The 12,705-nt window shown below is 57.0% G+C and overlaps 1 protein-coding gene across 2 annotated transcripts; it reads left to right on the top strand.

Moving 5' to 3' along the window:
* Positions 1 to 4,221: 4,221 nt before the first annotated feature.
* Positions 4,222 to 10,611, top strand: RCC1 (regulator of chromosome condensation 1). Of its 2 annotated transcripts, XM_074162169.1 has the most exons (10): positions 4,222 to 4,256; positions 4,984 to 5,068; positions 5,163 to 5,350; positions 6,063 to 6,242; positions 6,332 to 6,428; positions 6,988 to 7,110; positions 7,329 to 7,484; positions 7,854 to 7,973; positions 8,422 to 8,574; positions 9,159 to 10,611. In XM_074162169.1, the coding sequence occupies exons 2-10, from the start codon at positions 4,996 to 4,998 to the stop codon at positions 9,332 to 9,334; spliced, it is 1,266 nt and encodes a 421-aa protein (XP_074018270.1). In that variant the 5' UTR covers positions 4,222 to 4,256; positions 4,984 to 4,995; the 3' UTR covers positions 9,335 to 10,611. The 2 variants fall into 2 exon arrangements, with proteins under 2 accessions (XP_074018270.1, XP_074018269.1); XM_074162168.1 differs by lacking the exon at positions 4,222 to 4,256 and having other exon boundaries at positions 4,996 to 5,077; positions 5,151 to 5,350; positions 9,159 to 10,605.
* The last annotated feature ends 2,094 nt before the right edge of the window (positions 10,612 to 12,705 follow it).

Here is a 12,705-nt window from a genome sequence, read left to right as displayed (position 1 = left end):
CTGCCACCCAAAATGGCATCGGGGGAGGGGGAAGATGGGGGGGCGGTGTGCGTATGTGAAAGGAGAAAATCCCAGCAACTACTTCAAAGAGCTTCTTTTTTTTGCTATTTCCAGTTATAAACTTGAGAAGTCTGAAGCGAGCGGAGCACTGATTTGGAAGGTGAGTAATATTGCACTAATAATGTCTTATTGTTGGCTGTGCTTCTAAGGCTCTGCTTAAATAGTTACACGTTTCTCTTCAATTTATACTTTAAATAAGCTTGAGCTATTCCTAAGTGGCTCAGGGAAACCGAATTGGATCGGATTGAAGTAATTGAATACCAATGCAGACTTTGTAGGCGTTGTTTAGCAGCGAAAGCTTAATTTGGGCGTTCCCTAGCGTTTAAGATTTTGTTGGGCTACGGATGGATGGGTGAAAGAACAGATTCCTGAATCCCCTTCAAAAGGGGGGAGGAAATCCTTGGCGAAGTGGAGGTGAAGGATATCTGTTTGAATAGTTTAAGGCTTTCATTGTGTGATACGGGAATTGAGGAAGGAGCAGAAGCAGCCTTAGTGGAAAGTACTGAAGGCTTAGACCTCTGTAATTGCCCATTCTCGCGTGTTAATCCGTCCCAGTGGACTTTTTACCCCCCCTGGAAAGAGGAATGTATCATTAATAGGGAGCACTGGGGTGATACTGGGGGAAAGCACGTGGTGGGCACATGTCACGCTTGCTTAAGACTGGGAACACGTGGGTGGACTTAACCTCATCATCAGGTATCTGTTATGTTAAGTGCTTCTCAACGAGTAGAAGCTTAATTTTTTTTTTTTTTTATTTTATTCTAAATTGTTGCAGATACTCGTGACTGATTGCGATGAGGTGCTAACGACAGAAAAGAATCCACGTGTCTCATGGGAGAGGGTGAGTATATGGAGAGTACCGGCCCCGGTAATAAATGGAGGTGATAGCTAAGGGTCAGTTCACACGGTATCTGGAGTCAAAATGTAGCCCGGGAGACCAGGATGGGCTGGAAGATCCCCGCAGATGAGAAGAAAAGGCCTGGTGGCATGGTGGGTTGTGCAGCTGCTGAATTTTGTGGTGCAATAAAGCAGGGCCTGGGGCTGCGCTACACGCAGGGAAAGCCACGAGGCTGCGGTGAATTTGGCATTGCCTGAAAGGCACCACAAAAAAAAAACCCCAACCCTGGATGGTTGGCCCACCAGGAAGGAGCTGCCTTTGGGGTGTTCTCTAAGGGTGGGAGCCTGGGGTATAAGAAAGGAGCGAGAAAAAGAAGCCACGTGTGGACTTGGACTTGCCACCAGCTGGCCTGTGGACCCACATCCCCCCCAGCAGTGGGGCCACCCTTGATGCCAGCTGTCAGGGGAGATACGAATTGGCTCCAGTGCGGCGAGGACATTCCAGGGGGGAACTAACACCAGAGGGGACATCACATGGGACGTGGGCATGAGCAGGAATTTGTACGTTTGTGTAACGGAAATAAGGCCTTAAAGTATTGATTGTAAACGTATGTCTAGCTGCAGGAGAGAACTAAATAAACTTTTTTTTGGCTTGATGTGCATTTCTTTGCCTCGTTAGTCCTGGAATATGAAAGAAATTGCGGATACTTCTACAGGTGCCTCTCACTTGAAATCAGAAGTGGGATTCCTGTGTGTTAATCGTGTCTCCTCTCCTGAGCATGATGGTGAGAGGTGCAGAAACCCACCTCAAACCCATGTTACTTGCTGCTCGGGCTGGGCTAGGAGCAGGCGATACCAAATTTTGGGGGCGGATAGACCTTTATATTGGCCATTAAGGGCTGAAACCCAGAGCGGTTAATGGTGTGTACCCCAGCTCTGCTGCTGAGGGGGTTGGCTGCTCCTCTGCAGAAGAGCAATGTTGATGACATCAGCAGCTTCTGTGCAGGTCGTGCTTAAATAAAGGGTTAAAATGCTGATTAATGAGTTACCTACTGCCTGCCCCCAGCAGTTGGCTGCCTGAAAAAATCCTGCTCCTTTTGAAAACAAACAGGAAAGGGTCAGGTAATGGACATTTGTCCCCCTCTGGAAGGGTTTCCTGGTCACCTGGGCCACGGGCTGTGGGGGAATAAAACTGGGTTTTCCAGTTTCCAGTGGGATAATGGAAAGGTGGAGTGGCCTATGGTGGAGGGGCACATTGGTGGGGAACCCTGTGGTCAGCAGGCTGTGCCCTCAGTAAGCAAACCCCCTCAGCAAGCCCAATAAATCTTTAGGTTTTATCTTCTAATGGTAATTATGAGAACCAGAAAGTTCCAAAGCTCCTGTAACTGGACTTTTGGGAGTCCTTACCACTAAGGAGTCCAGTTGTAAGGATGATAAATGACGCTACAAATATCCTGGAACCTTACTTGGAACGTTTGACACAAATGCCAAAAATACTAAAAGTTCATCGGTCCCAATTCCACACAATTGGCAGTCGTGGCTTGGTACTGGTGGCAACTGGGAAACCTGGTTGGGCAGTGTTTGACCCTGTCGAATTTGGGTCAAACGTGCATTATAAAAACTCCGTTGCTCTTCAAAACCCAGCAGTCGGTGCTATTTTTGCCAGCGCCATGGTGGTTCACGGCACAGGTGGTGGTGGCCCATGGTGGCCCATAGCCACCAACTTCTACTAAAGCCCTTTTAGGTCCTTTAGGTTTAATCCCCTGGTAGAAAAGTCAGGGACTCTGGAGGTGGGAAAGTCTCAGCTACGCTGGAAATGGTTCAAAGCGCTGCTGTAGATGGCTTTGAAAAATTCCCAGTCGAAAATCAACTCCCTTTAAGTCAACTCCCTGGAATCGGTGGCCTTGGGAGAACTTTCTAGCATCGCAAGGAGTGTGTGTGTGTCACCGAGCTCCTCGCTTTTACTATAAACCGATCCAAACAGGTGGAACGGGGTGTAAATAAATTTAAGGCATAGAATGGTTTGGGTTGGAATGGACCTTTAAAGGCCATCTAGTGCATGAGAAGGGAGATCTTCAACTCGAGCAGGTTGCTCAGAGCCCTGTCCAATCTGATCTTAAATGTTTCCAGGGATGGGGCGTCTCCCACCTTCCTGGGCAATGTGTTATAATAATAAACTCATAAAAACAAGTTATAAGCTCATCAAATAGCTCAAGAATAGCCCCAGTTAGATGGCATCTCTGCTATGGCCCCATCTACCAGACCTGAGAGCGTACACCTGCTGGATTTAGAATTATAGAATCATAGAATTGTCTGGGTTGGAAGGGACCTTTAAGATCATCGAGTCCAACCATCAACCGAACTCTGATAAAACCCATCACTAAACCATGTCTCTAAGCACGATGCCAACCCGGCTTTTAAATACCTCCAGGGATGGTGCCTCAACCCCTTCCCTGGGCAGCCCCTTCCAAGGCTTAATAACCCTTTCAGAGTAAAAATTTTTCCTAATATCCAATCTGAACCTCCTCTGGCACAACTTGAGGCCATTTCCTCTTGTCCTATCACCTGTTCCTTGGGAGAAGAGACCGACCCCCCCTGGCTACACCCTCCTTTCAGGGAGTTGGAGAGAGCGACAAGGTCTCCCCTCAGCCTCCTTTTCTCCAGGCTGAACACCCCCAGCTCCCTCAGCCTCTCCTCATGAGACTTGTTCTCCAGAGCCCTCACCAGCTCCGTTGCCCTTCTCTGGACCCGCTCCAGCCCCTCAGTGTCTTTTTTGTGGTGAGGGGCCCAAAACTGGACACAGCCCTCGAGGTGGGTCCTCACCAGTGCCCAGTCCAGGGGGACGATCACCTCCCGAGTCCTACTCCCCACGCTGTTCCTGATGCAGGCCAGGATGCTGGTGGCCTTCTTGGCCACCTGGGCACACTGCTGGCTCGTGTTCAGCCCACAGTCGACCAACTTTTTTGGTCCCCAGGTCCTTTTCTGCCGGGCAGCTCCAGCCACTCTGCCCCAGGGCTGTGGCGTCCATGGGGTTGGTGAGACCCAAGGGCAGGACCCGGCACTTGGCCTTGTTGAACCTCATCCCGTTGGCCTTCAACCCATCCACCCAGCCTGTTATTTCATTAATAACTCTTTGCCGTGCTTCATTATCGGCACCCAATTAGTCCCCCCCTTGGCTTAAATACCTTATTTGGGGGGGGGCGGGTCTCTCCACACACACCCCCCCCCCACTCCGGGGGTGGCGGTTCGCTCCTCCAGCCGCCAGGGGGCGCAGTGCCCGGCTGAGGGGGGCGGCTGTGCCCCCTCCCGCGCATGCGCACTGTGGGAGCGCGACGGCGGCCCGGCCGGCTGGAGCGGAGGTGGGAGCGCGGCGGGGCCCCGGGGGCGGCGGGGAGGGAGGAGGAGAAGGAGGAGAAGGAGGAGGAGGAGGAGAGGGGAAAACGGGGGACGGGGAGAGAGGTGTGCGGGGGTCCCCGCCGAGCCCCGGCCCGCCCTCGGTGCGGTCGCTCCCCGGCGGCGAGTGGGGAAGAAAGGCCCGGCCGGGCGGCGGGGCCTGCGCGGCCCCACGTGGAGCGGGGAATTCAAACGGCGGGAAGGGATGGGGGGGGGGGGAGGCTCGGTGAGGCGGGGCCGTGGGGGACCGTAGGGCCGGGACACCCCGCCTGGCGACACGGTTCCGTCCCTGGGATGGGGGACAGGGCGGAGGGTTCGCGGGGTGCTCCTTCCTCCCCCCCCCCCCCCTCCGTTTGGGGCCGTGTTTGTGTGTGGGGAGGGCAGGCGGGGCGCTGGGCCTTCCCCGGCCTGGTCTGGCCTGGCCTGGCCTGGTCTGGTGGCATTCTCCGGGGGCTGTGACCCGGAGAGGGGTTCAGGTCTACCCGAGAGTGGGGACGGGGCAGAAAACACGCAAGAAAAACCCCCAGTATTTTTCCAAAGCGGGAGATCCGTTGCTCAAATCCTCAGTCTCCGGCTCCTCAGGTGATCCGAGGGGATTTTAAAGCATGAGAGGGGAGAAAAAGCCCCCAAAGGACTGATGGCCACGCTGGGACTCTCCAGCAAAGCCCTTAACGGAGTCTCTTTGCTGTTCAGATCCGAGGCACGATGCCAGGGAAACGCACAGCGAAGAAGAGCCCGGTGCCAGAAGAAGAGTCTCCTGGACCGAAGAAGATCAAAGGTAAGAAAGAGTTTTCCCTCCCCGTTCCCAGGGACCAGCTTTAATAGACGGGTTGTTCCCTATATGTGATATATGTTATTTTTCTGCCCTGCAGTCTGCCACTCGTCCCATCGCACACAGCCCGGCCTGGTGCTGACACTGGGGCAGGGGGATGTCGGTCAACTGGGCCTGGGGGAGGACGTGATGGAGAGGAAGAGGCCGGCCCTGGTGACGCTGCCAGAGATGATGGTGCAGGTGGAAGCCGGAGGGATGCACACGGTGTGCCTCAGCCAGACGGGAAAAGTGAGTTCAGCGCGGGGTGGTGGTGGTGGGGAAACACGACATGAGGAGGCTGAGCCACTTGTCCCTGCAAGCTCTGGGACATGTCCTGGAGCGGGGGGGTCTGAATCGGACCCTGCTCTGCCCAGACGTGTAGCTCACTCCAGCTCCGGGGATGAGCGTGGTCTCCATAGAATCATAGAATTGTCCAGGTTGGAAGGGACCTTTCAGATCATCGAGTCCGACCATCAACCAACACTAACAAAGCCACCACTGACCCATGTCCCTCAGCACCACGTCTGCCCGGCTTTTAAATACCTCCAGGGATGGTGACTCCACCTCTGCCCTGGGCAGCCCATTCCAATCCTTAATAACCCTTTCCATGTAAAAATTGTTTCTAACACCCATCCTAAATCTCCTTTGGTGCACCTTGAGGCTGTTTCCTCTTGTCCTATTGCCTATTGCTTGGGAGAAGAGACCGACCCCCCCCGGCTACACCCTCCTTTCAGGGAGTTGTAGAGAGCGAGAAGGTCTCCCCTCAGCCTCCTTTTCTCCAGGCTGAACACCCCCAGCTCCCTCAGCCGTTCCTCACAAGACTTGTTCTCCAGACCCCTCACCACCATGCCACGGACTGCAAAATTTTAGGGGGTCAGAAGGATAATTCAGCCTGTCCCCTGGCTTCACGCTCAACCTGTGGCCCCTCTGGGTCCCATCCTGACCGTCTCGCTCTCTGCAGATCTACACCTTTGGCTGCAACGATGAAGGCGCCCTCGGGCGTGACACCTCGGCCGAAGGGTCGGAGACCACGCCGGGGCTGGTGGAGCTGCAGGAGAAGGTGGTGCAGGTCTCTGCGGGGGACAGTCACACGGCCGCGCTGACGGAGGACGGCAGGGTGTTTGTCTGGGGCTCTTTCCGGGTACGTTGATGTCTCAGATGCTGGAAGCTCGTGCTGATGGTGGTTGCTGCCTCTGTGACTCATGTTCCCGCGTCTGTCTCTCCACCCAGGATAACAACGGGGTGATCGGGTTGCTGGAGCCCATGAAGACGAGCTCCGTTCCTGTGCAGCTCCAGCTCAGCACGCCCGTCATTAAAATTGTCTCAGGTGAGCAAGGTCCTGGGGTGCACGTGGGTCAGGAACCCTCGGGAGGAGGTGAAGGTCCAGAAGGTCCATGTCCTTTTCCTCCCCCCTTGGCTGCTCCTTGTGGGCACAAGGCTCTGCTTGCTCTCTTGAGAGAACAGACCTTGTGTCTCTTCTACCCCCAACAATATTGTTAATATTTGACCCGATCTGATGAAAAATGCCTTACAAGAGTGCTTACAACCGTGACCTCGAGGGGTCAAAGTGCTCGCCCTCTTCTAGACTTGGGGAAGCTGAGCAGAGCAGCTGGTGAACTTGTCCAGGGCCCAGGTGAGGTTGGGGGGGACCTGTCCCCCCAAACCATCCCAGAGAAACTTCTTTGGAGTTTCAGATGGGGAACTGGGATCAGGAAGAGGGAGATCCTCGTGTTTTAAGTTGTGCCAGGAGCTGCCGTCAAGGTATCCCCACTGAATTCTAGAAAGCTGGGACAGCTGGGGTTTTACGTGTGGGATCTCACCCCCGGGGTCTTGCTGGGTTCCTGGATCATGGCTCCTGCTTCACTCTTCTCCCCTTCTTCTCCCAGGGAATGACCACTTAGTGATGCTGACGGTGGATGGTGACCTCTTCACGTGCGGCTGCGGCGAGCAGGGCCAGCTGGGGCGAGTGCCGGCGCTTTTTGCCAACCGAGGAGGAAGGAAAGGGCTGCGTGAGTGGCTTTGGTGCTTGGAGGAGTGGGGTGCTGCGTCCTTCAGCCCCAGCTCTGCGCTTTGCAGAGGAGCAGGGACACCCAGTCTCTTCCCCTGCTGCTCAAGGGCTTGCCTGTAAATCGGTTGCTTGGATTCAGTGAGCTGGGTCTAAGGGGGGAGATGGAAAAGGGTGTAAATCATTATTCCTCGTATGACACCTTGTCTCCGGCCCCCCCAGAGCGCCTGCTGATCCCCCAGCGTGTCCCTGTCAGAGGCAAAGGCAACAGAGGCAAAATGCGCTTCCAGGATGCCTTTTGTGGTGCTTATTTCACCTTCGCCGTCACGGAGGAAGGACACATCTATGGATTCGGTCTCTCCAACTACCACCAGCTGGGTGAGCTTCACTTATGGCCCTCCACATCTCCTGCCTGCTTTGGTCTGGCCGCAGGCTCCCCCATCCTGTGCTCCCCTGGCCTGCTGGGTGGACGCTGCTGGACACCGCAGATCCTGAACACCAAGCACACACTGGAGCTGGAAATTTGGAGGGGGGGGGGAGTGTGTCACCCTTCATAGTTCTGGGTTGAGGTCCCAACCCCTGCAGCCGGTGGGTTTGAGCAGAAATTTGATTTGGGGGGTTGTGGGGGGGGCTGTGTTAGTCTCTGGTACGGTGAGCCCCGGGGTGGATGGCTCAGTGCTGGTGCCAGGCTGGGCTGTCCCTGCCCGGGGGCCTGATCTGCCTGGGTTTGTGCGTCCCATCCCGCAGGGACCCAGGGCACCGAGCCCTGCTTCTCCCCGCAGAACTTGACGTGCTTCAAGAACTCCACCAAGTCCTGGGTCGGGTTCTCCGGCGGGCAGCACCACACGGTGTGCGTCGACTCGGAGGGTGAGAGCTGGCGTGACGGGGGGGGGGGGGGGGGCTGGGTGTCACACAAAGCGGGACAGGGCGGGTCTCCCATGGCCCTCATCCCGACTGGGGTGTTGTTGGGGTTAGGGTGACGTGCTGGAGCCCTCCGAGGTGTTCAAGGCAACAAGGGTGGCGTGAATTTGCAGCAGAGGGTAGGGAGGATGGCGGGAACCCGGAGTGACTTGTGACCTCTGCTCTTGCACACTCAGCAGTCTGTCCAGGCACCCACCCACCCACCCACCCTATAGATTTTGGGGAGCTCAAGGGTCTCCATCGCACCCTGCACCCCCTGGTTGGGATCTAGGGTATGGCAGGGAGGAGCGATGCTTCTCCAGGGGCAGAGGGTCCGGTTACAGCCTGCTGTGGGCTTCTCTCCCCCTCGAGTCACCTCTCCTGTGTGTGTGTGTGTGTGTGTGTTGTGCTCCAGGTAAAGCCTACAGCCTGGGCAGGGCCGAGTACGGCCGGCTGGGCCTGGGGGCAGGGGCGGAGGAGAAGAGCACACCCACCGTCATCCCAGAGCTCCCCAGCATCTCTTCCGTTGCCTGCGGTGCATCGGTTGGCTACGCCGTCAGCAGTGATGGTGAGTGGGCTCCGGTGGGCTTGGGAACACCGCCCTGTGGACCTTCCCCACCCCACCCCTCATCCATCCATCCGTCCTGGCCCCCCCCTGGATCCGTCCAGCCCCACATACCTTCATCGCTCGCTGCTGGTTGGGTCGGGACTGGAGCCAGGACCTGGGGGCAGCTGGGCAGCAGCTGCTCAAATATTTTTGTGGGCCCTTGGCAGGAAGGTTGGTGACAGGGTGTTGACCGGGAGGGGATCGTTCGCCTCCTGGTCCCTTCTCCGCACCCTGATCTCCGCAGCTGCGAGACTGGTGCTGGGCCAGCTTGTGCGTGGCATCTGTGGTGCGGGAGGAGGGTTTGCCGTGGGCTGACGGGTCTGGTTTGCTCCCCCGGGGGGGGCAAAACGCTGCCTTGGTTGTGTGATGAAACCCCTCTTTGAGTTGCCAAGCAAGCTGTTCCTCTTCCTCCTGCCTTCCTCTGCCACCCGTTGCTCATCTCCCTGCCCGGGTGTGAAGTCCCCTTGGGTTTGGCTACTGGGTCCCCTCCCCACCCCATGGTGTGGCCACTTGGAATTCAAAACCTGTGTCGCCTCCCGTTGCAGGACGAGCGTTTGCCTGGGGCATGGGCACCAACTACCAGCTGGGCACGGGGGAGGAAGATGACGTCTGGAGCCCCGTGGAGATGACGGGCAAGCAGCTGGAAAACCGCACGGTCCTGGCCGTGTCCAGCGGTGGCCAACACACGGTGCTGCTGGTGAAGGACAAGGAGCAGAGTTGATGAAGCGACGCTGAGCCCGGTGGGATCACGGGACCCGCGCACACCCCCCCAACATCTTCCACCCGGGTCGGGCAACTGGTTTCCAGCTCTGGTGGCCCACCGACGGCGCTGGGGAGGGCGGGGGGGGTCCCGGAGCCGGGCCCCAGCAGCGTCTGCCTGGCTGGAGCAGGGCTCTTCAGGGATGCTCGGGACTTCTCCTTGCAAGTGCGTGTGTCTTCCCGTGGTGTCTGGTGCTCTGTCAGCTCCCCCCGGGTCGGCTTGGTCCTAAACTGATCTCAGCGCTGTGGCTGGATGGCTTTTTCCGCTTCTTGTTTGGTTTTTATTTTAATATTTCCTGGCAAAGCTGAGGCCCTTGTTCTTCTCTACGCAAAAGGGTTTGGGCACCGGGCTTTCTGAGATCCCCGTGTTCCCCCAGTTTTTGGGTGCTCCCCACGTCCGCTTCACCTCAACGTCTTTTACCTCCGACTTGGATTTGTCTGCTGTCACCCACCAAACCCCTCTCTGGGTGAGATCCCGGTCCCGGGGACCCCTCTCCTGCACCCAACGCTTGTGGCTGCGATGGGGAGATGCTCCCGGGCATCTGGGAGCCTGCGAGGGGGAAACGCGGCTGGATGATGCCCGTCCTGAGCTACGTACAGAGCTGTAGCTGCTGGAAAAAGGGGGGGCTCCTGCCTCCCTCCCATCACTGTGTATTTATCTGAGCCAGAATCCCCCGAGCAGCGAGGCCGGGAGCAGGTTCCCCCACATTCTCCTGCCTCCAGCGCTGCTTTCCGCAGTCCTGGCCGCTCTCACTCTTCCCATTGCCTTCGGAAACCCCGAAAAATCCATCTCACGGGTGGGGACTGTGTTATTTAATTTTTTTTTTCTCTTTGCTTGAGGAAAGGGCTTCATTTGCTGTTAGGGCCTCGCTGAGAAGATAACCAAAGCCCAGCTATGCATGGAATTGCTCCAAAGGACGGGATTCCCTCCCCATCGCCTCCAGTCTCGGTCCAACTGGTCCCGCTCCCTGCGCCCGGCCTGTCCCGTCTTCTCCGTCCTTCCAGGTACCTGGACGGAGAAGGGGGGGCTGCGAAGACTTAAATTTTACCTGTTAAATTATAGCAATAGGGGGAAGCGGGAGGTGTGTGCGGGGGGCAGGGGAGGGAGGGGGGCGGGGATTTGGGCTCAGAATAGCTTGAATTTTTTTTTAAAAAAAAAGAAAGTGTAAAGTATTTTGGTTGATTAATTGAGGAAGAGAAGGTGTAATCTTTTAACATTTGGAATAAACTGAGTTTTGATAAACCCTGCGTTTTCCTGCGGTTTGGGGGGGGGGGGGGGAGGAGGGGCAGCCCTCCTGGGGTGATAGGTCTGCTCTGAGATCGTGTCTGAGGCCAGGAAGGGGCTTCTTGTGTCTCCTCCTGCCACCTTCCTGTCCCCGAGCTGCCACCGGAGCCTCGCTGCCAGCTGGGCTTTAGCATCTGCACCGGGGTGGCCCCAGGACGGGGGGGACACCCCAGGGCTGAGCAGGGGCTCAGCACCCTTCGGCCGGTGCTGGTGGGGGGAGATGGGGACAGACCGAGGACACCTTGGCCTCCTGCCACCCCTGGGCAAGGGGCTGCCCTGGCCACCATGGCGTTGGGCCGGTCCTCTGTGGCCATGGGGCTTGGTGACAGGCCGAGATGGGTGCGGGGCCACCGTTGGGTGCCGTCATGGTCCCAGCTTGGCCACAGCCCTGTTGGCTGGTGGCCATGTGCAGTTGTGGGATGTGGCCACGGGATGGCAGCAGGAGAAGGTGCTGGGGACAACTGGGCCACCGGGCTGGGGGACGTGGGGCAGGAATAGGGGATGGTCCTTGTGAGACCCACCCTATCCCCATGGGATCCCTATTCCTGGCACATTTGGACCTCCAAGAGACACGGCTGGAAGGTGACTTGGCACATCCCTGCCACCAGCTGGGCTGTCACGGTGGCTCATATTGATGTGACTGGAGCCCCCACCGGTGTCTATTTACTCTTAATTAATTTGGGAGGGGGCAGGTTCCTTAATGAACCTTTGGGCAGGAGGTTGGTGGGGACCAGGAGCAGCTGGGGCTCCCGCAGCCTCTTGCCTTTGCGGCTCCCATGTTTTTTGGGCTGGGAAAGGATGGGTTTTGATGTGCAAGGGGGTATGGCCTGAACGTGGAGCCAGTTGGGGTCCAGCAGGAGGCTGGGGGTGCTGTGGGCACCCACCTCTCCACCAGTAAAGGCCAGGTTTGTGTTTGGTGGTTGCAGCGTTGGGCTTGCAAAGGGCTTCTTTTATTTTCCGTGTAAGTGTGAAGTTGGGATATGGGTCCATGGGTCCATAATTTGCCATCACCACGGGCTGAGCCATGGGCGAGCGTTCGCTAACATCGTGGCTAATGCTGCTCCTTGGGGACCGTCACCTTCCGTCTGATGCTGCTCCATCAAACGTGACCTGGATGGGGAAATTCCTCCTTGTCTCAGGCCTGACTCCCGGCGGCAAGCGCGGTGTTAATATCTTAATTCCAAAAACAGCACGGGTATTTTTATATCCCTTCCAGGAAAAACAAACAAACAAAAAAAAGCACCTCAACCTGAGTTACTTTGCCACCCTTTTTCTCCAAGCCCGTTGATGCCCCCGTGACGCCGATGGCTCCTCCGGGCTCTGCAAAGTCCTCCCGCGGTGGCTGCTTTTCACGCGTCTTCGCGCCCTTCGCTTTGAACCTCCTCCCGCCTATTTATAGCTAAGAAATGCAGAGAGACGTAAGAAAGGGAGATGTGGGACTCCTCCGGCGTTGGGGGAGATGCTGACGAGCCACGGTGGCTGCTGGGGTTGGAAAAGCGGCTTCTCGCTCCGCGGGGCTCCCGGTGCCCGGGTGGAAGGAGGTGGCTCCTGGGTGTTGGGTTGGGGTTGGACACAGATGGGTCAAATTGCCGGTTAAACCGGGTTTGGGGAGTTTGAGGGGTGGGTTTTGGTGCAATTCCTGGATAGTGTGGTTGCCAAAGAGGGTAAGGGCTCCGTGGAGGCGACGTCCTCTTCAAAACTCCAAGGAAAATGATTTTAGGAAGGACAAAACTCACCCTGGGAAGGGCTGGAGCCCCCCCAGGCGTTGCTCCCAGCACGGGGGGGAAGGGGACGTGCAGAGGAGCTGGGGAGGGACCCGAGGGACCGATGGGGTTTGCTTTGCAGCCTCCCCGGTGTGAACCCAGGGCTGGCTGGGGTTTGGCTCTCCCCTCTTCACAGAATCACAGAATCTTCTTGGTTGGAAGGGACCTTTGAGATCATCGAGTCCAACCAACAAAAAAAACCCTTCCAAAAAAAATCACCCCTTTGGCTGCCGGTCCCCGGGGCTGGTGTCCCAGTGGGTCCAGCCCCGCTCCCAGCATCTCTTC

Source organism: Numenius arquata, chromosome 21, assembly GCF_964106895.1.
Source record: "Numenius arquata chromosome 21, bNumArq3.hap1.1, whole genome shotgun sequence".
NCBI lineage: Eukaryota > Metazoa > Chordata > Aves > Charadriiformes > Scolopacidae > Numenius > Numenius arquata.
Note: the sequence above shows the minus strand (reverse complement) of the source record. Positions and strands in the feature narration are given on the sequence as shown.